The sequence below is a fragment of the Nothobranchius furzeri genome, chromosome 9 (genome assembly GCF_043380555.1).
Source record: "Nothobranchius furzeri strain GRZ-AD chromosome 9, NfurGRZ-RIMD1, whole genome shotgun sequence".
In the NCBI taxonomy this organism is placed as follows: Eukaryota; Metazoa; Chordata; class Actinopteri; order Cyprinodontiformes; family Nothobranchiidae; genus Nothobranchius; species Nothobranchius furzeri.
In genome coordinates, this window is record NC_091749.1 from 44,219,506 (window position 1) to 44,246,512 (window position 27,007).

Here is a 27,007-nt window from a genome sequence, read left to right on the forward strand (position 1 = left end):
AGGAACTGGGTACCCAGCGGCAGCTAGGCGGTGTTTCACAACGGTCGACATTTTTAGCAAAAATAACTGCTTTAGTGTCTAGATCTCGGTGCAAGGACTTACTGGAAGATTTGCGCGCGGCTGTTGGATCTACACAAGCTTTTCTTTGAAAGTTTTCGGGTCAACAACCCGCTAAAGTCGGAGTGTTTTCCAGCGTCCGACCGGACTGAGCGACGCTCTCCGCCTCGGAGTCACCGGGCTTTAAAGGACTCTCAAGGGGCCAACGAAGAAGACGACGCGTATGAAAAACACGGACGACGACGGACGTTTTCCAGCCTTTCCATGTGTCCGCTGACGGGTAGAAGTGAAGGATTTTAAGTCGTGTTGTGGATATATTGATTACCTGTGCTGAGGAGGGAGGAATCAGTCGAGACAAAGGTAAAAGGGCTACCCGAAGAGAGGCGCTAACGAGGCGGGCGGTGTTGGCGGTGGTGTGGCTTTATGGTAGCCGACTTTGAACGCAGCAGCCCGGACCACCTCCACATATTTGGGTGTTCTTTCCTCTTTATGGAAGAAAACCGAAGAAAACTCATTAAATTTGGGAGGAAAAGGCGAAGAAAACATTGGGGGTTTTGCGGTTGTAATAAAAACTTAAAACTTCTGAATTTATGTGACGCACTGGATTAAACGCATTTAATTTGTTTTACTCATAGTGGTGTAAATAAAACTGGAGCGACTGGATATAAATTTGACGTAACATGTTGAATATTTGAAAAGCATTAATGGGGATATCGGTACTTTATTTATTTTAGACAGTAGACCTGCTGTGTCTTTTTTTACTTTAAGTGGTGTTTACTTGATCCACTTCCTCGGTTCTGACCCGTTTTATGTTTGTTTAGGTACAAAGACAGACTGAGGAGGTGATACATCCAGTGGTAGGGGGTCTGGGAGTGCGCCTAACCGAGAATAGGCTTTGTCCACCGCCATCCTGTAGATTCAGGGGAGGGGGTGGCGGTGATTTACCGCACCTTCTCTGGGATTACAGAAAGAAAGGGGGAGGAAAACACGTCGATTACCTTGCGTAAAGGACTCAACATGTATCCACAAGGCCGGCATCCGGTAAGTAGCTGTTTTTGGCACAGTTTGTAAATTGACGCAAGTGAACCAGCCCACAGATCAGAATAACTTAATTAGCCGTTGATCTATACCTTGCTGTTTATGGTTGGAGTCGTCGATGAGGCGTGTCACTTGGGCAGGAGATGTTTATTAGCAACAGGATTGGGAATTTTGTGAAAGTTAGTGAAGCAGTTTATTTACTGCTTAAGTAATTTTTCACATTTTATGGTAGGTTATCTGTCACAGGCTGATCGTGCTCCAAAAGCAAACAAATGTCACAAAGTAACATCACTGTGCTGTATAAAGGTCACGAGTCATGAGAGGACAGACCAAAAAGAGAGGAAGAACTAAATTTACCTAAAACGCATAGATGTGGCGATTGTATTAATTGCATCTACACTCTTTCAGGCACCTCACCAGCCAGGACAGCCTGGCTTCAAGTTTACTGTGGCGGAGTCCTGTGATAGGATCAAAGACGAGTTTCAGTTCCTACAGGCCCAGTACCACAGGTAATGACTACTCAACCGTAAATGGTAGTGGCTTCCTGGAAACAATAGGAAGAGGAAGCTGCTACTGTTTTGCTTAATTATTGTATCATCGCTGTCCTGCTTTCAGAATTCAAACAGGTGTCTTATTTGAAATACATTAGAAATATATGTAATTTACAGATCCTGCAAATAAGATATTTGATTTCTGTTTTGTCTGACAGTCCGTAAATGTCATCGAAGGTAACATTTGACTCTTTTCTCCTTTAAGTCTCAAAGTGGAGTATGATAAACTGGCCAATGAGAAGACAGAAATGCAGCGTCACTATGTCATGGTAAGTGTAAGGTTTGTGATTTAACACCATGTCCTCCCTTTTGCCTCAGGTGAACAGTCACAGGTGGTGCAGCCCAGTTGTTTTCCCAATAGCTTCTTAGATCGTTGACACTCTTGTGTTTTCATTGGATAAGAAGGTGCAGGGTGGGGGTGAGTGCAGGGGCAGTTGAAACCCTAGCTGGGGTCAAATGTCCAGCTATTGATTGTGGGGCGTATCGACCCCCCATCTGTGGCTCTGGAATTCTCTGTGACCCTTCACCACCCCCACTCTTAACACTCCACTGTGACCCTCTGGGAGTTGCTCTGCTGTTTCTTAAAATTTTTTGGGTACAAATCAGTAGGTTTCCTTCGTGTTTTTGTTGTGTCCCAACCACAGCTTTCTCAGACTCGGAGGCCCTCTTCCTTCAAACCTTCATTCTCATCTGATCACAAGTTGACAGCTTTAGATGGTCAGACCTGCCATAATCATGCATGTGTCCTGAGTGGCCACTTGTGATCAAATTTCATGTAAATAAACACACAACGTGCCATGTTTTCAGCAGAGCAGCCATGTTTTTTGAGACCAATGCTTTTGGTTAATCCATGAATTTGCGTTTTGTTTAAGAAAGCTCCTGAATTTTTCAGTTCTGACCATGAAAAACGTTACATTAGCATCATCGCATCTATTGCTTTTACACCGCTTCACTTTTCTTCCTACTGTGCAAAAATTTAATATTTTAAAACACTTTTGTTTTTCTAGAAATGAAGAGAGTATGGAAACTATTCACCCACATTCTGTCAGTAATTACTGAAATATGTGAAAATAAATGGTTTCAGATAGTCAGTTTTAGGAGTTAAAACATTACAACTAAAGTTCAACATTCTTAGTAAGACTTGAAAATCACAAAACACTATCTTGATCTGATATTTTGTGGGAAAACACACTTTGATTTAGCAACTACATGCCCTTCAAAGGCATTTCTAACAGCAGACATTAGGGATGTCCCGATACAACTTTTGCACTTTCGATACCGATATTGCAGCCTTCAATCAAATCAAAGATACTTTATTAATCCCAGAGGAAAATTTGATCAGTATTGATCGATACCTAAATCAATCTGATACGATATCAGCACAAATACATACTTTTACCTATTTCGTAGTGTGGAATGTATGAAAGGCATGATCAAGTGATATTACTCAATCGGAGAACACAAGCCAATAACAGTAAGTATGAAAACAACGACAATTTTTTCTTAACCATTGGTTGCAAAAATGTGAACCTGGGACTGCTTAAATTGGAGATTTTTGATGCCGTTCGATATAACCGGTACACTGTTTTTGGACCGATATCGAATTACTATCGATATCGGAACAGGACATCCCTAGAAGATGTGTTGCATTTGTTTTCCTGGTGTTGAAAACATGAACTTACAGGTGAGCTAAACCAAGTTGAACAGTTGTGTACTGAGTAATAAGGATAATCATTATCTGGGAAGCAGTGCAGCCTTCCTCGTGTGTATGTAAATAATTTTAACCATTAACTTGCCAGAAGGTGGTCTGACAATGAAAGGTGTGACACTGGTTTAATTAATACATTTGCAGTGGTCTCTAGTAGGAATGAATGCCTTGTAAGTCACTCTGGTGGAAGAAAGCACAGGTGCGCTTGTTTCTGGAATCAGATTGTCAGAACAAAGTTGAGCTTAACATGCCAGGATTTGGCATCATAAGCATAATTTATACTTCTCCATCAGCTCTGCACATGCACTGACAGAGATACTTTACTTTCAGACTTCCCCGTGAGCTGGGGATTTTTGAAAGTAATTCCCCGCCAGGACAACAGAGGGCGTAACACTATTCTGGGGTACCCTGTCACCATTACAGTCATGTATCCGGTCCAAGATGGTGTATTTACTATATTGTTTAATGTATTTCAGAGACTTTTAACATTGATGCGTTTGTTCCTCATTCTCCACCTCTTCCTGGGATTTTCTATCAGAAGCTTATGTAGCTGACAGGTGCAGGCGATTATTATCATGTTCAGCCTGCATGAAAAACTTGGAGTCACCCATTTTAATCAAACAAGTGACTAAACGTCAGTTTGGATCCATTGTTTCAACTTTAGACAATCAGCTGCAGGGAGATTTGTGTTTTTTCCTGGTTTTTGAGGTCAGAGGATGTTTTTGCGTTTAGGGACTTCCAAAAGAAAGCAGGCATTCTGTTTCTGTAGCAGCAACAAGCACATGACCTTATCAATCAATCAATCAATCAATTACTTTATTACAGACACACGAAGGTCCAGAACAGATAATAAAAACTAAAATAGGTAAAAAATATGTGCAAGCTATTTTAGGCTCACATAAAGTTTAAGATGCCAATAATTATATATGCTTATTAGTGATTTTTATTGTTTGATTTTATGTTTGCTTCCTTGGAAACATGAAGCTTCTCGTTTAGAAGCTTGTCTAAAATGGTCTTTCCAATCAAATGCTTTTTTCAGTCTTATTTACAGTCAAATTGTGAAGTTAAAATGAAGGTTTTTAAGGATTCCTTTGTTGCTGTCCTCATAAAATCAATTTAATGGAACACTAGTAAGTATGTTGGTAACATGTGCTTAAAACTAACATGCTGTTTTCTGCCTCTGTTTTGTAGTATTATGAGATGTCCTATGGTCTCAACATCGAGATGCACAAACAGGTATGTAGCCATCTCAGCGATGGTGTTCTAACAGCCAAAACCTTTTATTCTTTTCTCTCCTAATGTCTAAGGAATGTAAACACATGCATGCATGCTTGACCTTAGTTCCTACCCATATGCCATAATGTCTTTGGAAGGCATGCATACTCTGGCTTCCTGTGGAAAAAATGCTGACGGGTTAAATAACACTAAGGGCTTGCTGTCTGATGGGTGGTTTGATAAGATTAAAGTGAAGTATTTGGCAGACAATCTGAGAGGGTGTGCTTCTGAGTGGTTTGTCCTATGTGTGTGTTTGTGTGCAAATACTGTATATGTCAGTGCTGTTTTCTGTCTACTTCCCTATTGCCAGCGAGGCTAAAAGCTCATTAGTACAGCTGCCACCGTACAGCAGAGCTGGCTTCTGCAGCAAACATGTATCTGGTTTATTTTGCACCACCTTTGAGACGTTACCAGATACAATAATCAGAAGTAGCAGCCATAACTGGGCAATCTGTCAGTTAGCTTTACTTGGTCTTTTGGTTTTCACAAATATTGGACGGTGTTTGGGTAAGGTCATTTAAAACCCAACAAAAATCTGCCCAGCTGATCTGTCCTGGTGCTCTTTTGGTTCAGAACCAGTGCTTTATGTAATGACCTTGGAGATTTTCACTTTAAAGTGGCAATAGACCGCAAGTGTGTGAACCTTCAGAGTTATGTTTATCTGACTCATTTGGATGGCTCACGGATATTCATTAAGCACATTCCTGGACCGAAATCTGCCCTCAGGAGAAACCGCACCGTAAAACTTGGGTTTCCAGTTCGATTACATCATGCAAGGTTTAAGTTTGGTTTGAAGTACAATGTCGCAACCTGACAAGTTGATAAGATGATTTAACACGAATGTTTTTGGGCTTGCCAACATTTTAAAGAACCCTAGTAAGCAGCTTTTTTCACTGTAATTGATTCTCAGCATCCGGGTTAGGTGAAAAGATCCAGGACAATGTTATTAGAGGAAAGTACAACAACTCGTGTTCACTAGCTGAAGAGAGCTGGGAAAAAACGATGATGACTCAGCATGGATGATGTTGGGCTCTGAGCAGTAAACAGGCAGCTTGTGTTGTCACCTTGCTGGAATCGGTTCGAAACCTACGCTAATAAAGACTAAATTGTTGATTGTTGACCAACATTTGCATTGACAAATAAGAGACAATGAAAATTGATCAAATCTAATCAGAAAACGGGGAAAAAATGAGAGACTGGAAAAAAGAACCAATCAGAAACCAGTTTTCATCCCAAACAACAATAGCGTAGCACAACTTTTCAGATGGTTAGAATGACACCTGTGCCTATCCAAAGCCCACAGACAACTCAATCCTGACTCTGTGACGTGAGGTGTCAAGCTAGGTTTTCAAAACCACATAATTCTTTTATTTTTTTCACTTTTAGCATTTTGCTCCTAGTTAACTGATTTGTTTGATTCAGACCTGTTACCTTGATCACATTTGCTTTTACAACCCCCCCCCCCACCCCCACCTTGCCGAGGTGATGTGAATGATGGCCCTTGTGTCATTAGTTGTGCTGTATGATGTATTAGAGTGGGAGTCTGTGAGCGAGGCAGAGCACTGGGGTTGGAGGCTTCATGGCCCTGAGATCCAGAAGGTTAATGGCATCAGTGGGAGGGTGGCCCAGTTGGAACAGCAGCACACTGCTCAATTCATCTGCTGTTGACGTTTTGGCTGGCGCGTTGTGTGTGTATGTGTTTGTGCTAACTAGGTGTGTTTTCTGATTATCGGAGACCTGAACCTGCCCACCTCCCTCCACATTCTGGAGTTTCTCTGTCAGCCACTTATCAACAATAAGGAGGCTGTATGGTGGGGGTGGAGCTGCCTGTTGTGGGTGGATGCTGATGAACGAAACAAGCGGGGAGGAAAGGTGGATTGAGTCTGGAGTGAAGAGGTTTTGGAGTAAATGGGTTAATCGACTTGTCCTGTGCATCTCCTTTGTTTGTCAATAAGCCCAGTGGAGAGCCCTCTGAATAATTTATTACCCCCCCCCCCCCCCCCTCCCCATCCCTGGTGAACAAGTGTTTGTGATGACATCAGCCAGAGGTAAACAGGCGGTCCTTAGCTGTCCCTGTTATTCAGAAGGGGGAAAGAAGGCTAGATAACACGTTCATTTTAATGTGCTGAAGAGTTATTAACAAAATCTGTTCTCTTGCAAAGCTGGGTTAAAAATGGGTTGTTGCATTAACATATAAACATATGCACATATAAATATCCCTTACATGGAAACACTGTTGGTGTGTGCTCGCACAAACACAAAGTAATTGAGGTTCCCATTTCCCCTGTGCTGCTGCAGAGCAGGGTGGTTACCATGAAAGGGATCTGTGTGGCTGCCGGGAGGTAATTTGTTTTGACAGTGTCTCTTATGATGGCAGAAAGTGCAGGGTGGAGGTAATCACCCTTGCTTGCTGTCAATAAGTGATTTTAATTAGTGCAGCTCATTAGGCTGCCTCAGCATCATGTCCTGCTGACTGGTGTAGGTATGGTGGGGGTTGCTTTGGTTTTTTACTGCCTGTTCTCTGTTGTGGACTCTGTTCATCACTTGCCTACAGTTTAATATTAGCCCTCTCTGTTGGATCACGTTCAACACCAGTAAAAAAAATAAAGATAAGCTCATCTCAAGGATTCACATGAGAACATTTGGTGCTTTACTTCTTTGTCCTGCTTGACTTTGCTTCACCTTTGGAAGCCATTTTGAGATTGTTGTGCTATGCTTATCCAATTTTTCACTTGTTGAGTGAGTGAAGGAAACAAAGTGCTTTATCATGAAGAATCGTGTCTGTTTCCTCGAGGAAGAAGGTGAAAAGAGGAGCGCTGGGAAGGAGAACCGAAGCTTGTGCAAATGAATAATTTATACAGGATTTCTGGAATTGTTTACCAAGGTGATGATGGTCGATCTGTCTCAAAGCCAAAACAAACTGACTAGAACACACACTCTCAGGGGATGTTGATGATGTTACTGGAGGGTGTGAGGCAGATGGTGGTGAAGTAGTGCTATATAATTATTGTTTGCGTGTATATATGTCCTGAACAAGCTGGTGGCAGGACTTGTGTTTGTGTTTAGGTGCCGCATAACTTAAACTGAAGTATGGCAGAAAAAACTGTAAACATGGTACTTGAGCTCCAACAAACAGCCAAACGGCTTTCAACACACCATTGACGGAGGGATGCAGTGGAGAGAGCCAGCCTCTCCAAGCACTGGTGCTACTAGGCTACACAAAGTACCTGTAATTATGGAGTTGCAGCGAAAAGCCTCTGCTGGCTCAAAGGCCTCTGTTGTCAGCAGCTTTAGGTGATAATAAACTCTTTCTGTCTCGGCTACTAAAAGCACAGAAGAAAATAGTTCCTCCAAAATGAAATGGGAGTCGCCCTGAGCACCGTGACTCAGTGGATATGCTATCTGCATTTCTCTGCTTTTAAAAAAGCTGTCAAAAGGTTATCTGAACAGACAATGCACCCATTTGCTCTCGTTACCTTGAGCGTACTCGGAACAGAATTAGGTCAAAGAGTTGGAAAAGGACGGACAATAAGTTGGAGCCAACAGCAGCAGTTTAGGTGCGGAGCGGGTTGTTATTTGCATCTTGTTTGCCCTCACTCCATTGAATGTGTGTGTGTGCAAAGAAAGGAGAATCACTTTTTTTATTCAGGTTTTAACTCATCGTTAACTTGGGGCAAAACTTTACAGGAAGTCGACAGTTGTAGAACAGTGTTAGTTCAGCCCTCATTTATCGATGCACATGACGCTAAACAGTTCAGCTAAAAACGCAGAGTACACCCAAATCCCAGGAATGTTTCTGGGCTCAAATGGTGGCTCTGAGGTGGTGATTTGCTGTGTGCAAATGGATGCTTTCCTGTGTGACTGAGGGCTTGTAGTGGAGTTGCTCTAATAGCAGAGTGTATCAGCATACAGCTGTTCCCACAAGCCCCACGTTGCTCCCCCTGCAGCCATTTCCATGCAATTGGTGTAACACTGAAACACTCTTAGCCTACTAGTGTCATTGTGTACTGCCCCCGCTAATGATGATGCTTTATGAGTCCCCAAAGTGCACCCCACCCCTTCTCTATTTTAGCTCACCCCCACCCTCCAGTTCACCTCCTCCTCCCAGTTCTCCCTCATTAATTTCCCGTGCCGATCAGATCGACAGGCCGAAAATTCAATTTAATGACCTGCCTCTGCGCTGCGCCTAATATGATTTTACAGGCTGTTCTGGTCAGAGCCCCAGCCCAATTTACATAACGATAAGCCGTGCCAGATAGCGTTGCCCCAGCAACAGAAGAGAGGAAGATGAGAGGAGAGGTAGCACAGAAGAGAATGGTGGAGATTAGTACGAGGGGGTGTGAAGAAGCTTTTGGAGGACAAGAGAGAAGAGAAAGCATGGTGAGGCTGAGGTCAGATGGGGGTTGTGAGATAATTCCTGACTGTACAGCAAGGGTATGCCCCCTCCTCTTCCTCCCTTCGTTTTCTGCCTCCCCCCCTAAACTGAAAGGGACACAGAGGTTTTGCAGAAGGCTGCTGGTAACTCCTGTTTCTCCTCCCTCCTCTGTTCACACTCAAACAAGGTTAAGGGAGTAAATGAGTGGAATTCAGCAGCGTATAAAATGGCAGGAAGGACCTCTTCAACCCCCACACACCTGCTGGGCCTCCACCCTTAATCTCCTGGAATCAATTAGTTCACCACCTCTGGTTAAGTCAAACCACATTACCTTAATGTCAAATGAGAGGGTTTCACGTCACCGTTCATCACCTCTTTTAGACCCTGCCCCTGCTCTTTTATTCTGCTTCCCACTTTTCTGTTCCTCTTCTTCCTAGACTCTGTGGAAAGTGCAGAATTTAAAAAAAGGAAATTGGTTTGGGCAAAATGCCTTGGGACCTTCAAGTGCAGCAGACGGGCGGTACAGCACATCCATTTGTCTAAATGCAGCACTGTAAAGTGCTCTATGTACATCGAGCCTTGCAGTATCATCTTACTCTGCCAGCTAATATTATGTGGTCGATGCCAGAGATGCCTCTGACAGATAAGCCCAGAGAGTTAACCTGTCTGCTGTAGCGTGCCCTACCCCCCTCTTTATGGGCTGTAATTATGAAGTATAGACCTCATTAGGCTCTCTCCAGCCCGATGGCATTAGCATATTTCAGCCTCCTAATGAAATAAAGGCCTGAGCTTAATGGAGGGGGGGGGGGGGGGTGAATTAGTTCTTGGGCAGTCCCAATTTTGTTATACGTGGTTGAACCTGATGAGCACTGTAAACAATCATGTTTTATAGGTAATTCATCATCTTTCCCTCTGCTAAGTGCATGTAGTCAGAGACACTGTTGTTTTAATGTTTTATTTCCTTTTTTCTACAGACTGAAATTGCCAAACGGCTCAATGCAATTCTGGCTCAGATCATGCCATTCTTGTCACAAGAGGTAAGCACCAGCCTTGCTAGCTGCAGCTAAAGAAATTATGAGTTTTTTTTAACATAATACATAAAATTAACAGTCGCTGTTGTTCAAAGACCTCGTCAGTGGAATGATCTAAAATATATCTAGATGTTAACTGATCATAGATGCACAAAACACTACTTGATGATGATGAAAGGGATAGAAATTAAGTGAATAATTAAGTCAATTGACAACAAACAGTTGTTCTATAGAAGAAGCCATCTAGCAGGAACCAGCCACACCTGTATTCAGCTGAACTTAAAGAGTTTAAGGCGTGCCTGGCCCCGGCTAACTTCCTACTTCATCTCACCAAAAATACTCTTACATGTCCGGTAGATTGTTTGCAGACAATACCTGTAGAAAATGTGTTCTCTAGATCACTGGGGTAGTCTTCTACCCTACACATACTAAGTTTAGCATTTTAAATTTTTGCTAGTGCTTTGTAAAACTTAGTTTCTAAATCTCAGCTGATGTGTCAGCCTGTGAACAGCACTGGCTAAGATGTGGTTTCTTTTTTCTGTCATAACTCATCTTTTGTGTTTCTCCTGCAGCATCAACAGCAGGTGGCTCAGGCTGTTGAGAGAGCCAAGCAGGTGACAATGACTGAGCTGAATGCTATCATCGGGGTACGTGGACTTCCCAATCTGCCTCTGACTGTGTGTATACCCCCTCTTCTTCTTTTATTTAACCCGAGGGCAAGGGCAAAACTGCATGAGGAGAGGAGGACCAGCACTTTACCCAAGTGGGCTCTATTATACCGCTATGCTTCAGCATTTTGAGGATAACACAGGAAATAAATAGACTTTTATAGAAAAAGTGTTTAAAGAAAATAAAAGCAGTTTAGTGTGTTCAGTCTTTATTTTTCCAAAAGTTAATTAATATGGTTAAACATGAACCAGTACAGCAATGGCCTCCTCACTTGTGCAGACTTGTCCGTGTCTCCAGGGGTTTCTTATGTTGTTTAAATTGTTTACCATGTTTACTGATGTAATGCTTCTGAATAATTATGTAACCCACCAGTGCACAGTTCCTATGTGTAGTTTTGCCCAGATTTGTCTTGTGCAACAACAAAGCATATCTAGTATAAAGCAGCACAATCCAGACTGAGATCACATTATGTGTTTTCAATCAATCAAAGCTTTATTTATAAAGCGCCTTCCGCAACCCTGTCAGGAAGCCCAAGGCGCTGATCCACACCATTCAAAAAAAGCATCAGGGACAACAAAAATACATAAAAGCCAATAAAACGCCAATAAAAACCAGTAAAGAGGAAGGTACCAGTGCTTAAAGAGGACGAGCAGCTCGCAGCGTGCACCCGTGCGAGCGCCATCTTACTCAACTGTTTTCTCAGATTTCACTTGTGTCGCAGTGTAATTATATAAAAGGCTCCAGCCATCAGGCTTAGCTCCAACACGGCCCAATAGCAGGAAACCTGGAGGTGGTCAGGTCAGGACAAGCGTTGTGATTGCAACAGCAATAACTGCAGTGGGAACGTAGCAGCACTAACCCGGTGTGTTTCATAGGTGATTACAGTTTGGGCTCCAGCATGGCAGTGTGTCTGTGTGTAGAACAGGAAAATCTTCTTTTGTTCCAGCTTGTGTTTACTCGTTATTTATTGATGCTTACTACCGCTGCTAGCGTCTTGTGACATCATTTACTCACTCTTCTGGTGAGTTGTTGGTGCTTTCGTAATCAGTAAACCACACCTAAATAATAATGTAGGTAATTATTTCATAATCACCTCAATGTCTGTGTTTGCATTTAACTGAACTACCAGTAATTACTGCAAACCCTCAAACCTTTAACCGTTTACAAGTCAGGGCCGGTTGTAAATGAGATTTTCTACTCGGTTATTTAAAAACATATTTGAAATATCCTGGAATTAACTAGTTTTTATTCTTACTGAAAGATTTTATTCTGCAGGAATCAGGCTTTCTGTGGAGCGGGAGCACATCGAAATACAGTTACTGACACGTCTGTTCTACCATTCTAAACAAAACCAAAACAAGCACACCCTTTTCAAACCCAAAAGACCACTCTTCTGATTGGCTTCTTAAGCAGAGTTAGTGTGGGACTGTCGTGTCCCAGGGGTAGAGATCAAATCTAATGAAGAGGCACATGTCAACATTTAATCAAGGGAAAGGAGGCAGGGGTGCAACCCTCCATTCTTATGATAATGACTTTCCTGTCAGCCAACAGGCTGTTAACAAAGGTCCTGACCGACCCGGTCAGTGGTCACACTGAGGAGGTGCACAGAGGAAAGGGCTAAAATCATAAAGATACACACATTTTCTGTTAGGTCATCAGTACTTCATCAGCACAGTGCCAGTAAGTAGAAGTGTCTCTGTCCTTATTAAAGCTTCTAGCATAGATCAGGAACAAGATTTGTGTTTAGACTCACACATGCAGTTTATTACATATGGATGTTTGCTTTGGGAAATACGAACCCACTCTTTATTAGAATAAAACATAAATGGATACCTTTTGGTCCACATGACACAATGACAGTTAACTGTTGGCATCATTATTCGTCTCAATAGCTTTTTAATGGTGAGTGAATGTTCATAAACTGTTTACTCTGTTATCGATACTCTTTTGTAAAGTTTACACAAAAAGGAGACAAAGCTCTTGGCTGTGGTTTGAACATTTGTGACAAGAAAAGCATGCGTGTGTGTTTTAAACTAGATTGTTGTTGGATACTGGTTAAAGTGTTGGCTACAGGAGGTGTCAGAACTGCACACAGCCACCTCAGACGTACTGTGGCCTGTTGGTGAGGTAGTTGATGGTCCATGCAGTCAGATGTGCATCCACTTCTGCCCCGCTCATCTTCTGCTGCAGTAGACACGGTTGGATGGTGTTGAAGGCACTTGAGAAGTCAAAGAACATGATTCTTACAGTGCTTTTTTGTGTCTTGAGGCGCCTGGTGCTGCAGGTAGATGAGGGTGTCCTCCACTCCCATGTTTATATGCAAACTGCAGTGGGTCTATCTCTGGGCTCACCATGGAGCATAGATGGGTGAGGATGAGTCTCGTCATAGTCTTCATCAGATGGGAGGTCATGATGACTTTTAGTTGTCTGGTTCTCAAGGATGTGAGGTTTTGGTAACTGGAACCACACAAGAGGTCTTCCACAGGATGGGGACCTGCTCCAGATGGAGGCTCAGGTTGAACATGTGTGTGACCACTTCACAAAGCTGGTCAGCACAGTCTTTGAGCATTCTGGGACTGTCAGGACCTGCAGCTTTTCTACTCTTAAACATCCCAAATCTCTCACTTTTAATGCCCTTCTGTGTTTTCCTACTGTGTTTTCCTACTGTGTTTTCCTACTGTGAGACCCATTCCTGTTTGTATTTGCCTAACAATTATCATTCTAACATTAAAAACATGAACCCGGAGAGAAGTTAAACAACTAACTTCACTATACCAAAGGTGCTATTGTGTATATTGTTTATTCTTACGGGATCTCCTCCTGCCCTTTGTCCCCTCCTGACTCAGCAGGACCAGAAGCTTCATAGTGACTATCTAGTCTTCATTCTCTGTGCTTGATGTTATGCTCTTTGAGGGTAGATGATGCCTTTAGAAGATGAGCTTTAGAATTTGTGTCCTCTGTCTTCTCGGACTCTGGTGTCACAGATGAGATGGAACATTTAGCCATCATCCATGGACTGATGTTGGTGTTGCTGTTGCTTTCCCCAGTTGTAATGCAGGATGCAGTCTAATTTTGGTCAGGCTGACTGAAGAAAATGATGAGCTACAAAACCGTTGTAAGGCAGAGCGGGTAATGTGGCGATCATTGCCAGACTTATTAAGCCCGTCTGCCAGATGGTTTTTGCTGGTGCTGTTGATGCTTGTTCCACCTGACAGTACTGTTCTGCAGGGAGCCAGCTTCGCCTAGTTAACTTTAATTGCCTGTTTCCTGTGGAAGTTGCTGGAACTGCTGCAGCATTTACACATAATGAGAAAAGATACGTGTGAAAAAAGCTAGCTCTTTATTCATGAATATTGAATTGGAAGCAATTTATTTTCTGATTTTCCTTTTTCTTCTTCTTGCTTTTCTCCATCCACCGCTCACAACTTCCCTCCCTCTCCCCTCTTCTCCTCAGCTATAGCACGCTAATGAGGCTTCTTGATAATGATCCCTGCACGCTTTTCCTCATTAGGCACACTCAATAGGGACGTCCCTGCCTCAATCCATTGCCCACTCTTTTATTCTCCTGTTATTTTTGTGATTTGCGTCTCCCTCCTCATCTTGTTCTGGCTAGTCCTTCCATTTCTCAGTTTCTGCTTGGTTTTTCTTTCTCACAACAAATGGGCTGCTCTGCATGCCAGTACAATATCGATTAACAATGCTGCCCCTTAGTTGCTAGCATCCATCAGAAGATTTCAGGTTCAACTCCACATAATGAGCTGAGTGAATAATGGCCAACTGCTAAATAAACTTTTAAATGTGGACTCGTTTCTCCTTTTAATGTAATGAATGTATGGATCGGGTTATTGAGGTTCAGACTGACAAGCGGAATAACAATCATGGTTTTTTTTTTTCTTTTTGGAGAGGCAGTTGATGGATGTGCTAAGTGTTATTTAACCTTGTTTTAAAGCACTTGCTTCCCTCTTGCCTGAGTGGCTATTTAACTCCTGTCTATCTACTCCCTCTGCTCTGGCCGCCTCTCACATGGCCTCTTGGGAGGTGTGTGTGTGTGTGTACGCGCGCGCGCGTGCGTGTATTCCAACTGTCTTGTGCTTAGCTGTATTTTTGCTGGCGGAGGCCATGCTTGCTTGCTTTCCAGACTGTTGAAAGATTTAGAGGTTTCCAAGTGTGGACCTATTGATTTTATTATTATTATTTTCTTTCATTCCAACTGTCTCAGCTGTGTTTGAAGCTCTGCGGTTTGGGACCAAGCAAACACTGTTTGATATCATTTTGGTGGCCTGGAGGTGATGTGTTGTTTGATCGAACCGTAGCTCTCTGAAGTTCATCGGGAGGAAAAAGAACAGTGGATGTGGGAGTTCTGTAAATAAGTGAGAGCATGAAGTGAAGTCACTGTTGCTTATTCATGAACACTTTTACACGTGTCTCTGGCATTGATGTCATTAGATATTGGATAATTATTTGAGTGTGGTTGCTTCAGTCTTTAAAATGTGATCATTTGCTGTTAGTTTACAGAACTGTTCAGAGAAATGTTGTTTCATTTTTCTTGTTTCAAAGTGATCGGTTTTGGCTTCAGACACTGGTTTTCATTATTTTGTGCATTTACGTATCATAAGTTAGTATTTAATAAAGAACACATTTCATGAGTTGCCTAGTAACTTGCAGCCTACTTAGTGTTGCTGTTCTCACACACTAGTGTTGGGACCATTTTTACTTATTCTGTGAGAAAAGTGATAAATTGGTCTTTTATTTTGTGAAAGTGTTATACACCAGTGTTGTCCAAATGGGGGTCCGTACCCTTTTGCTGGTGACGAGAAACAAAGTTTGGGGTCTTTAGTTAATTTCCAGATATTATAAAAGCTTTAGAAAATTTGTAATGAAACCCTTTTTACAGTTATGGACATAAACGCTAACAGGATTGTCATAAATGAATATAAGTAGTACATACAAGTTGAGGCGGCCTGATTTATCTTTACTAATTTAGCTTTGAGCATTCATTACACTTTCATGGCTCAGAAGCTAAAAGTTTGGGATCATTGTTATGCCTTTCTGATCCTTGCTGCTACTTGTTGCCAAAGCTAAAAGCTATCAACTTGAGAGGAAGAAAACAAACAATACAGACATTTTCTATTGTTGTCTACCATTTAACACTGTTTTCACCATTCTGAGCAACTCATCCCTTATTTTTAATAAACCAGCCAGCGAGCAACTAGAGCGTGTTGCCATAAAGTGTTTAGCATTGAGTGAATCGTTGTTAAATCCAGCATCAAAGCACGGGCAGAGTGTGGTCATTCATGGAGTAATTTCCCACCTGACCCACTTGTCCTCGGTTTTGTCTCCTGTCTCTGTGCGTTTGTTTGCAGCAGCAGCAGCTTCAGGCTCAGCACCTCTCTCACGCTGCCCACGGCCCGCCAGTCCAGCTGCCCCCTCATCCCTCAGGTCTGCAGCCGCCCGGCATCCCTCCTGTGACGGGTGCTGGCTCCGGTTTGCTGGCTTTGGGGGCTCTTGGGAGCCAGGCCCACCTGCCTGTAAAGGATGAGAAGAATCACCATGACCTGGAGCACCGAGGTGAGGAGCATACCTGCCACACAAACATGTTCCTGTAGAGAAAACACCGGCTAAACTTATTTATAGAAGTAGTTTAAACTGAGACATGCAGGTTGTAAAGTCTGCCCTGTGAAGATTTAGACATCCAGATAACATTTCCAAGTGCTGTGATTTTTATTGCTAATTTATATAAACGTTTGCATATTTATCAACCAGTGACTGTTTAGTTTGATGTGAGTGTTGTTAGGTTGTTAATTCCAAATCTGTTTGTTGGTTTGAGTTTTTCTTATCCACATACTAATTTTTGTTTGCTTTTTCCCTGCTGGCCCCTCATCCTTTCACTTGCCTCTGACCATCCCTCTGAAAGAGCGCGAGTCCAGCACGGTACGTTGAATCCCCTGTACAGTTCTTGACTGTGTTCCTGGATCACTGTGTTTGGTGATTAGGTGTACTTAGACCCACCGTTGAGTAGAACGTCATGCTTCCTCTGTCAGAACACACATTTATGTGCTTGGATTATATGCTGACTGAATTTAAATGACCTATGGCCATATGCCATCTAATTCAGGGGGGGAATTACTACAATCTCTGAACGAGGATTATTAATCTGCTACTTTCTTGGATTTCATCGTAATAAAAAATTACTTTTGCTCTCCTTCTCTTTGTCTCTCCCCACTTTCTGGAGGATTTAAAATTCCATGTCGTCAATACACAACTCTTTTCTGTTTTGTTATCACACTTATTTTAGTGTGCTCCTATGTTTACAGCTCTGCGTTGTTTTCTCAGTGAGTTAGCGGGTCCCATCACTGTTCTCTGTCCTGTGCTGTCCCTATCTCTCTGCTCCTTCTCATGTTAAAGTCCTTGTTTATTGGACTGGCTTAAAGCTCTCAGTTAGCTGGAGTGTAACGCTCTGTTGGATCCGCTCAAACAGATTAAATTCCCATTGACTGGCCATCCTGAATGGGCCCACTCATGTCAGGAGGGAACCTAAACTCTTCCCTATTCTCATTTGGTAAGAAGCAGCTGCCAATACCACTGTACCTGATCTCCCAGCCACCCTCCTCTCCCTCTCTTGTTTAGCACACAAACACACACACACTGTCTTCCTGTTCCTTTGTCTCAGGTCATCTGATTCCACAGTTGAATGAAAGTGCAGGGTTACTGAGACTAAGCAATCCTTGAAGGGTTTCAGCCTCAGATACACAGACAGACAGGCTGTAGGAGATTTTTGTTTGTCAGACAGCATCGCACTAAGCCAGGCTCAAACTCTTGGTGGCTTTCTGCTAGGCTGCACTAGCTGAACAAATTCCCTATTTTTCCCTGAGAAATGGGCTCTTTGTGAAGGTCTGCTCTTGAGAGTGGCCATTAGCTACAGCTAAACGGTTAGTTTCTACTGTCTTTGGCTCGGGAGGTCTCATGAGTCACACACCTTCCCTTCTCTGTGTCTGCCTGTTTCTGATGAGGAGGGATAGCTGTCTCATAATGAGCTGACCTCCAGGTTTTTTTTTGTCTTCACCCCCACCCACGCACTCTTTGCCTTTGGGTTTGATTGGCAGTGCCACCCTACCACTCCATCCCCCAGACTACAACCCCCACCATTTACTGCTTCAGAGAAAGCTCCAGCCTGTCCAGGCATTCTCACTAGTGGGGAAAACTCACTGGCAAGCTGCTGTGTTCTCATTGCCTGCCAAGTTCCTTTCCTGTTATAGTCTCTTGTCTTTTTCCCCTCCTAATTTTCTCACTCTGCCCCTTTCATGACTCTTCTCTGCAGGCAACACCCTCTTTGTCTCGCCACATTGCTCTCTTGTCCTGGAGTTCTCAATAGCCTCTTTCTCTCCTCATTTTATTTAATTTATTTAATTCTGGGGATTTCATGAATGTTGTCATCGGTTCTTTTTCACATTTTTGTACCTGTCACAACCGAGACATACGAGCAGTATAGGGATTAGACAGAGTGAACGTGTTTAGTGTTTCTTCTGGTGGTTCGGTTTTTATCGTTGCGTTTAAGAATGCAGCATGTTAAATTTAAATATCCAGGATGTAGGAAGAAGTAAAAATATTTCATGTCAGTTTGCATGTGTTCACATTTGCTGTCCAGCTCCACTCGGTCTGCAGATCACCTTGCCAGTTAGAGTTTTTGCCTTGCAGTATTTTTGCGGGTCTGTGGTTTTGCTCTCTTGCCTTGTCTGTTTCCTGTTTGCTCTGCTGCTTTGGCAGCAGCAACAGTGCTAAGCTTTCCAATAATTCTCTGCTTCCCCCTCTTCCCAAATCAGTCCAGAAGTATTGTGTGTTTTGCTTTTCTGTCAATATTATCTCTAATCTGACCGAGATAAACACTCATGTCTCGATGTCATGTCGGCGTCTTCTCTATTCTCTCAAAGGGTCTTCTCATGTTGCACTTAAATGTCAAAGCGTCTAGCTAATGGTTATTATATGATCCAGCTCATCACATTTGACTCTCCGTCATGAACATACTGGTATTTATCAGAAAGGGTCACGGGATCCACGCACCTGCATGCTCCAGTGTATTATTAGCTATATTAAACTCCGAGAGTGCTGAGTCGTCTTTGTCTGACTGTCTGATGAGGAATGTGTTTGTTTTTGACAGAATAACTCTGTATCACCATCAGACAGCCTGCGGGTAGCGAGCGAGAAGCACCGCAATTCTTCGGATTATAGCCTCGACTCCAAGAAACGTAAAGTGGATGACAAAGACAGCAACCGAGGATACGTGAGTGATTTTTGTTTTAGTTTTCTAGATCTTAAGTTTGGAAGGAATTTATCCTCCCAAGAGGTTTTAATGTTATTTGGAACCGACTCCATCTTTGATTTTGTTAGCCAAAAAATCAGGACAGCGGTGGTACATAAGCAAAGTCCTAACGAGCAGGAAGGGACATTTACCGTGTGGAACCTCCCAGAGTGATATGTTGTAAGGCCATAAAATCCCTTTCACTTCCTGGAAACATGCATCTACATTTCAGATGAAAGGGTGTCACCATGGACACTTAAAATGAAGTCTAAATTAAAATAATTTAGGTGTTAGTCTGGCTTCTAAAGTTTAGAAACGATGCAGCTGATTTAATGTGTTGAATAACACTTTTACCGCTTCAAAGGAGAAATAACTTAGAGATTTTCCTTTATTAGATAATAAATAAAATAAAAAATTCTCAAGTCCTTAGCTAGCTGTAGTTTCTGAGGTTCTGGTGATCTGTTTAGTGTGGTTTCACGCTTATTAAAGTGAGCAGTACTATTAAATACTCGCCTCATTTACTGCAATCCTGCTGATACTTGATTGCAGGACAGTGACGGAGAAAAGAGTGACGATCTGGTCGTGGATGTGTCCAATGAGGTAAGATGTTCTAACCCACCCGGCCACATTCTTCAGCATGACGGCCTCACAGAGACCAAACACAACCCTCCCTGTCCTTAGAGCACCTTTCACTCTGCAGCCAAAAGTCTGTCATAATATTGATTGTGTGCTCTGAGTGTGTTTACTTGCTGGATTTCCTTTTGTCATTCATGCAGAATGTAAGACGAGACACAAAAAGAAAGGGTGTGACAGGTGAACGAGAACGCGTGCATGTGTGTGGGGGAGAGTATGAGCATACATAGTACATTTATCTGTGTTTGCACATGAGGCCCCAGCTTGTTTGACCTACATGTACATGCCAGTGGCTTTCCTCCAGTCTGTTTGCTCAGTCTTGCTCTCTGTCTGTCTCGTTTAACTCTGCAGGATCCGGCCACCCCTCGAGTCAGCCCCGCTCACTCTCCTCCTGAAAACGGCCTGGATAAGTCACGAGTGCTGAAGAAGGATGCTGCCCCCAACAGCCCCGCCTCAGTGGCCTCGTCGGGTAGTACACCATCCTCTAAGGCCAAGGACCATGCCCATGTGAGTGTAGCGAGTGGAGGGGTGACGTCTGAACTGAGACTAAAGGGCATTTGTCAAGTGAAGTGGGTGGGTGCATGAAAGACTAATGCAGAGGCTTAGGAGTTGGCTGCTATGAGGGATTTGAAGAGGCAGAGGGTGGATGTATTCTCAGGAAATCAAACCCTATGGCTGAGTCCAATCCATCTCCTTTATGGCTTAACCCAGTAAATGGTCATTTTTCCATCACCCTGCGGCTGCAAATAACCCACTGGATAAACTGCCGTCTCTTTTTTCTGTTGCTTTTCCTCCTGTACGCCCCTCTTTGCTAAATTTTCTGTAAAACTAAGCCACCCTTTATCCAGAGTCTTCCAAAGGTTGGGCTACATATCTGATCCATGTTACGTACCTCCACTTATGACAAGGAAGGAACAGAAGCTAAGTCTTAACGGTGTGTCGGGTTAGCTTAAGCCCCGCTTCTCTCATTCAGTTAGCAAAGGAAGGGAAAGATAAATAAATTATTGTTTGAGACACCAACTTGCATACAGTACGTTGAACTAGTCTTCTTGAAAGGTTTGTGCCCCTTCCCCCTCCCTGCACCAACACGCATGCATTATAGTGTCTGTGTTAGCTTGGATTTACGTGAGCTGTCCATTCAGCCTGTCACTCTGAATTTCTCTGATGGTAGGGGAGTGTTTTTGACTCACGAGAGGATTCCTAACTTTGGCATGAATGTAGTTTGATTTGAGAGAGGCTAAGGTAACAGATTTAGTAAAATGAGACGGAATGTCCTGAACCAAAGAGTATTTCTGTTACAGAATGACAAGTCGTCAACGCCGAGCCTTAAGTCCAATACGCCTACTCCAAGGAATGAGGCGCCAACACCAGGAACCAGCACTACGCCAGGGCTTCGCCCCTTAACCATGGGCAAACCACCTGGAATGGAGGCATTAGGTATTATTTAGTGATTGCTTGAGTTTTATTCTGTTCGATTCCTTTAACCCTCCCACTGTCTTCATGGGTGACCCCACCAGGAAAGTTGACCATTGAGCAGGGTTGATGGTTTATCCCTTGAGGTCCATGTGGCAGGGGTGAGGTGGTGCTCACTCCTCACCCCTGCCACGTGGACCTCAAGGGATAAACCATCAACCCTGCTCAATGGTCAACTTTCCTGGCGGGGTCACCCATGAAGACAGTGGGAGGGTTAAGTGTTTACTTACCTAGATGTATGTATGTAAATGATTTCCTGTGTCTACAGCTGCCCCAGCCCTACGAACTCCTCTGTCTATTGCTGGTTCTTATGCGACCCCGTTCGCCATGATGGGTCATCATGACATGAACGGATCCCTGACCAGCCCCGGTGTGTATCCTGGACTCATTTCACCCCAGATGAGCGCCGCAGCTGCTGCCGCCTACGGACGCTCACCAATTGTAACTACCACTGCTTGTATTTAGGGTTAGGCTATAGGCTGTAAAGTTTCACTCTGTATTTTATGAGTGTGACGGTTGTTAAACTGTGTCTACTCTTTCTTGTTCAGGCGGGTTTTGACCCTCATCCTCACATGAGAGCTCCTGGCCTCCCAGCTAGTCTCACTTCCATTTCAGGAGGAAAACCGTCAGTATTTACTCTTTATTTAGTCTTTTAATGCTTTCATCAGACATTAATTGCAATGTCTTCCTTCCTGTTTTTTCCTGCAGAGCCTATTCTTTTCATGTGAGTGCAGATGGTCAGATGCAGCCCGTGCCCTTCCCTCCAGATGCACTGATTGGCCCGGGCATCCCGCGTCACGCTCGCCAGATCAACACGCTGAGCCACGGGGAAGTGGTGTGTGCTGTCACCATCAGCAACCCCACACGACACGTCTACACTGGTGGCAAGGGTTGTGTCAAGATCTGGGACATTAGTCAGCCAGGCAGCAAGAGCCCCGTCTCCCAACTTGACTGCCTGGTGAGCAGCTATTGTAGTTTTGAATCCACAGGAAGAGAAAAGGAAATGTGTTTGCTTAGAGTGACTTTAAAATTGTTATTACAATAAATGTTTTAATGCTTTCAACCATGGCAGAGACAAAATGAGCTAATGTTTCATAAGATCACTCAGTAGTCTTCTTTATTACACATTTTCTTGAACATCAAATGTAGCCTGACTCCACATCCCAGTGCAGATGTTCACCGATCTCAACAGATAAAAAATGTGAGTTATTCAGTAAAATGTCTCAACGCTGTGCTGAAATTATCCTTGGTGGAGAAAAAAGCCTGCTGAGTAATGATGTTCTGATTGGCCAAGCCTGCCTGCCATTACCCAGCTCATTATTTCCTCCGAACTGCCTCCCGTTTCTCATTTTGATATTGTGGCTCCATGCCGTTCAGCTCATTTGGCCCCCCACACCCTGTAGGTGTGTCCAGGGTGCAGTTTGGTTTTATAAAGCTTTCAGGGTGCCGTTTTAATTTGACCACTAGCGTCTACAGTGTTGTTGATTTGTCTCCCTGCTCGTAGGGATCCTGTCTGCTGCTCCACTCTACGTTTGTAGCTTTTCTTAGCCTCACTAACTAAAAGAGATGGCTACTTCCTAAAATAAATTCACTCAATATGTTCCACAGAATTTATAAAGACCGTTTTGTTACCTAAAGTCATTTTATCATGAAAAAAAAATGTTGTGCAGTTTGAGAACTTTCTGCCCTTTGTTTGTGCTCCAGAACAGAGACAATTACATCCGCTCCTGCAAGCTGTTGCCTGATGGTCGCACCCTAATAGTGGGAGGTGAGGCCAGCACACTGACCATCTGGGACCTGGCCTCGCAGACGCCCCGTATCAAGGCCGAGCTCACTTCCTCTGCTCCAGCCTGCTACGCACTGGCCATCAGCCCCGATGCCAAGGTCTGTTTCTCCTGCTGCTCTGACGGAAACATCGCTGTGTGGGACCTCCACAACCAGACCCTTGTTAGGTGAGTACATTGTTGACTTCCACATGTCCCCTTGCATCTGATTTATGAATAATGGTGGGTAGTGAGTAAAATATTGGCCTTTTGGTTCGGAAAGCCAAGATGCCACCAATTCATAATCTGCTGATTATCTTCTCTGTTCTGGCAGTCGTTCCCCATGCCTACTCTGATTGGCTAAACTTGTTACACATAGAAAAGCACTAATTATGATCGGGACAATGTTGGCTCATTTGTTTTATTGTGTTTCAGCGTATTATTTTTATGTTTATTTATGTGGCAGACACTTTTATCCAAAGCGACTTGCAATTTATAACCTATAGGGCATGTTGTGATCTGTGGGGGAGACCGGAGTACCCGGAGGAAACCCACGCATGCATGGGGAGAACACGCAACTCCACGCAGAAAGGCCACAGCTGAGTTTCGAACCTGCAACCTTCGTGCTGCGAGGCAACAGTGCTAACCACTGCGCCACCATGCAGCCCATGCAGTATTAAATGACTTTAGTCACAATTAAAATAAAAGCAATACAAAAGAGAGTACTGAAAATGTTTGTCCAAACTAGTGACATAAGTAATTCTGAGGAACTTGTATAGCATCAGAAGTTAAGTGTGTTATTTGTTGTAAACAATCTGGTCCTATCACAACATTTAAACAAGGATTTGAAATTCACGTTGGACCCTGGCAGCTCTTCGGTCTTAAAACAGTCCCTAACCCTCAACAGTTTCTGCTGTATTAGGAAAAGGCTTTCATTGATAACTAGATACAAACGTACCAAAGTTATGTTTAACTGTAAAAAAAAAAAAAAATAGATTCCTAATAACACACACACGACATGACTGCCTAAAGGAAGTTGTGCCGTGTAAACTTATGGGGGACACCAAATAGGATTGGACGTAATGGACAGCAGCTATTGCTGTTTACTGTAATCAGAGTAATTTCACTGCAAGCTAACTGAGAACACTTTACAATGCTTTTACCTTGTTGCTTAAATACTTGCATGACTGTTTTCCAGGCAGTTCCAGGGCCACACAGATGGAGCCAGCTGTATCGATATCTCCCACGACGGGACCAAACTGTGGACCGGTGGCCTAGACAACACAGTCCGCTCCTGGGATTTGAGGGAGGGTCGACAGCTCCAGCAACACGACTTTACCTCACAGGTAAACAAATGGGCTTGTAAAGCTGTTAAGGTCAAGCACAGAGTGACGCTGATGACTGGCTGTAAAACAGTTGTTTGCTTGTTGCAGATCTTCTCATTGGGCTACTGTCCCACTGGAGAGTGGCTGGCTGTTGGGATGGAGAGCAGCAACGTGGAAGTGCTTCACCACACCAAGCCGGATAAATACCAGCTGCATCTCCACGAAAGCTGCGTCCTCTCACTTAAATTTGCCTACTGCGGTGAGTAACACTCCTTAATGTGTTTTACAGGAAACAAAACACTTTCAATTCTCAGAACTTTGCTTTTGAAACTTTAGCCTTTGTGCTAGGGATGAGTACCGAATTCGGTACTTTTTAAGGTACCGACCGAATTCCATAGAACCGACCGAACACCGATTCACGTCATTTCAAACGGTGCCTCGTTTCGGTACTGCCAAGACAGTTGCGCATGCGCAAGAGCGTTATGTCGCCGGTCCCTGCGAGCCCGTTGTAAACAGAGCAAGCATGGTAGAAAGAACGCACGCTAAAGCTTGGGTCCACTTCACTAAATGTGATGGGTAACTGGGTGATGAAACTAGCGACAGACAACGATCTAAGTGAGACATCCTCATCTTAATCTGCTCCAGTAGGTAAATAAAATGTTTAAGATAACGTTACCTTGATTTGTTAGCTTCCGTTTCGCTAATGGTGCGTTCGCTTTCTCCTCGGAACTCCGAATTTCCGACTAGAAGAACATGAACGCGCTCTAAAGTTTGGCTTTACTTTACTAAATGCGACGGGTGATTGGGTGAAGGTAAAACCAGTGACAACGATCTAAGTTTGAGGCATCATCGTTTTAATCTGCTCCAGCAGCTAAATAAACTGTTAAAGATAACGTTAGCTTGATATGTTAGCTTCCATTGCCACCATTGTTATCAGCTAATGGTGCGTTCGCTTTCTCCTCGGAAATTCTAACTTCCCAGTAGGAAAAATCAAATGAAAAAGGACGGCAAAAGGAATGAAGATACACAGTAAATTTAGTTCACAGTAAAGATGTTTGCTTCAGTTTAACTATCAGCTTATAAAACTACAAGGACGATGTTAAAATACAAACTTGTATGTTATTTATCGTGATATTTATCAAATATGGTTATATATTGAGAAAAATATATATTTAATTATAAAAGAGAATTAAAATAATAAACACTCAAAAGTATCGAAAATTGGTACCGTTAAGTACCGGTATCGACTCGTAGGTACCGGGAATTAGTACCGGATCGATTCAAATGTCAAAGGTACCCATCCCTACTTTGTGCGAACTCTATGCTTTTAACAGAATTGACATATAGTGTGTTTGGTATAAGTTTTTACCCCAAAAACAGGAAGTGCAACAGCGGAGCGTGCAACAGGAACTGTTATTGCACGGGTCATGGCAACTCAAATATCTGTTCAATAAGGCAGAACAGATGAAACTAAGTACTTGCATTTTACAGAGAAACAACCCAACTGTTACATTATCCACTCATTGGTGTAGCTCAAAGTTGGTTTGTAGAAGTCCATTAGAGCTCCTGTTATTGTGCTGAAATGCTCTTTAATCTTTAAAGAAACATTTCTGCACTGATCGCTGATGTGTGCAGCTTATTTGTAAGAAATTACCTGGAACAAACACAGATGATGTTTTTACTGCTCCTACGGTAGCGGCTTCACATAACGCTGAAGTCATTAGTTTAGATCCTTCTGCCTGTTCTACAGACCAGATGGTTTTACTGTTTTGCCACATTAACAGAAATACTTCACGTATTAATTCTGCCTCTGAAGCACAGAAATGGTTCATTTAAATGTCTCTTAATGCCTCAGAGCTCTTGCTGCTACTAATTAAATCATCAGCTAGTCAGCTGGGTAATTAATCAGAGGGTCATTTGAATAATTAACTGGGGAGGTGTTGAATCTCCTTCATTAGGTGTATTTTCAGATTGTTGATGAGGTTATTGCTGTGACATGTTTGTAGTTATTGAAGGTGATCTGTAACGGTTTGGTTAACTTTGGGACGCTCGTGTGATCTTTATCTGCAGGTAAATGGTTTGTGAGCACGGGGAAGGACAACCTGCTGAACGCATGGAGGACTCCTTATGGTGCCAGCATATTCCAAGTAAGCTGAAATGTGAAGGAACCATGATAAACATCGGGGGAAGTTACAGAAACATCTCAGGTGGAATCAGCTTCATCAGTTGTTGAATCCTGGAGATCTTTTTGAGCTTTCAAAGCCAAACCTAGCATACTTGAATCTTCTTAAGGTCACCCAACTGGTCAGAAATGCAATTTTAATACCATTTATGAGCAAGTCTCACTTATACCAGCATGTTTTTGAGAAGAAAGCAACTGTTGACGTCTTACTCATAAAAACACTTTTGCTTACTAAAGAAACGTTTGTAAAGTAACATCAGTAAAATATAAGGATCTTTTCTAATTTGTTTTCTTCCACAGTCGAAGGAGTCGTCTTCTGTCCTGAGCTGTGACATCTCAGCAGATGACAAGTACATCGTCACAGGGTCTGGTGATAAGAAGGCCACCGTCTATGAGGTCATCTACTGAACAGAGGAAGCTCCCCGCTTCAGCACTTCTACTGAGATTATTTTGTATTTTTCTTGCTGACCAAATGTGGACCACAACAGATTCGAGCAACTTACATATTTCTGAAAGTTAACTTTTTTGGACATCAGGAGCGCTGCTGGCCTGAAGATGCTTGAACTACAAGGAAGGTCCCCTTTTTCTGTCCCGTTCTTTTAGGGATGCACATTTTGCGGTCCGTCTTTTT

The 27,007-nt window shown here is 43.1% G+C and overlaps 1 protein-coding gene across 7 annotated transcripts; it reads left to right on the top strand.

The window, feature by feature from the left end:
* Positions 1-264: 264 nt before the first annotated feature.
* Positions 265-27,007, top strand: tle3b (TLE family member 3, transcriptional corepressor b). Of its 7 annotated transcripts, none has more exons than XM_015953590.3 (21): positions 265-417; positions 879-1,098; positions 1,504-1,604; positions 1,852-1,915; positions 4,546-4,590; positions 9,979-10,041; positions 10,608-10,712; positions 16,068-16,272; positions 16,619-16,635; positions 18,860-18,982; positions 19,550-19,600; positions 19,985-20,140; positions 20,935-21,070; positions 21,375-21,547; positions 21,655-21,731; positions 21,815-22,064; positions 22,811-23,058; positions 24,068-24,215; positions 24,303-24,453; positions 26,265-26,341; positions 26,677-27,007. In XM_015953590.3, the coding sequence occupies exons 2-21, from the start codon at positions 1,075-1,077 to the stop codon at positions 26,782-26,784; spliced, it is 2,322 nt and encodes a 773-aa protein (XP_015809076.1). In that variant the 5' UTR covers positions 265-417; positions 879-1,074; the 3' UTR covers positions 26,785-27,007. The 7 variants fall into 7 exon arrangements, with proteins under 7 accessions (XP_015809076.1, XP_070410976.1, XP_070410977.1 ...); XM_070554875.1 differs by having other exon boundaries at positions 16,068-16,271; positions 16,576-16,635; XM_070554876.1 differs by having other exon boundaries at positions 16,071-16,271; positions 16,576-16,635.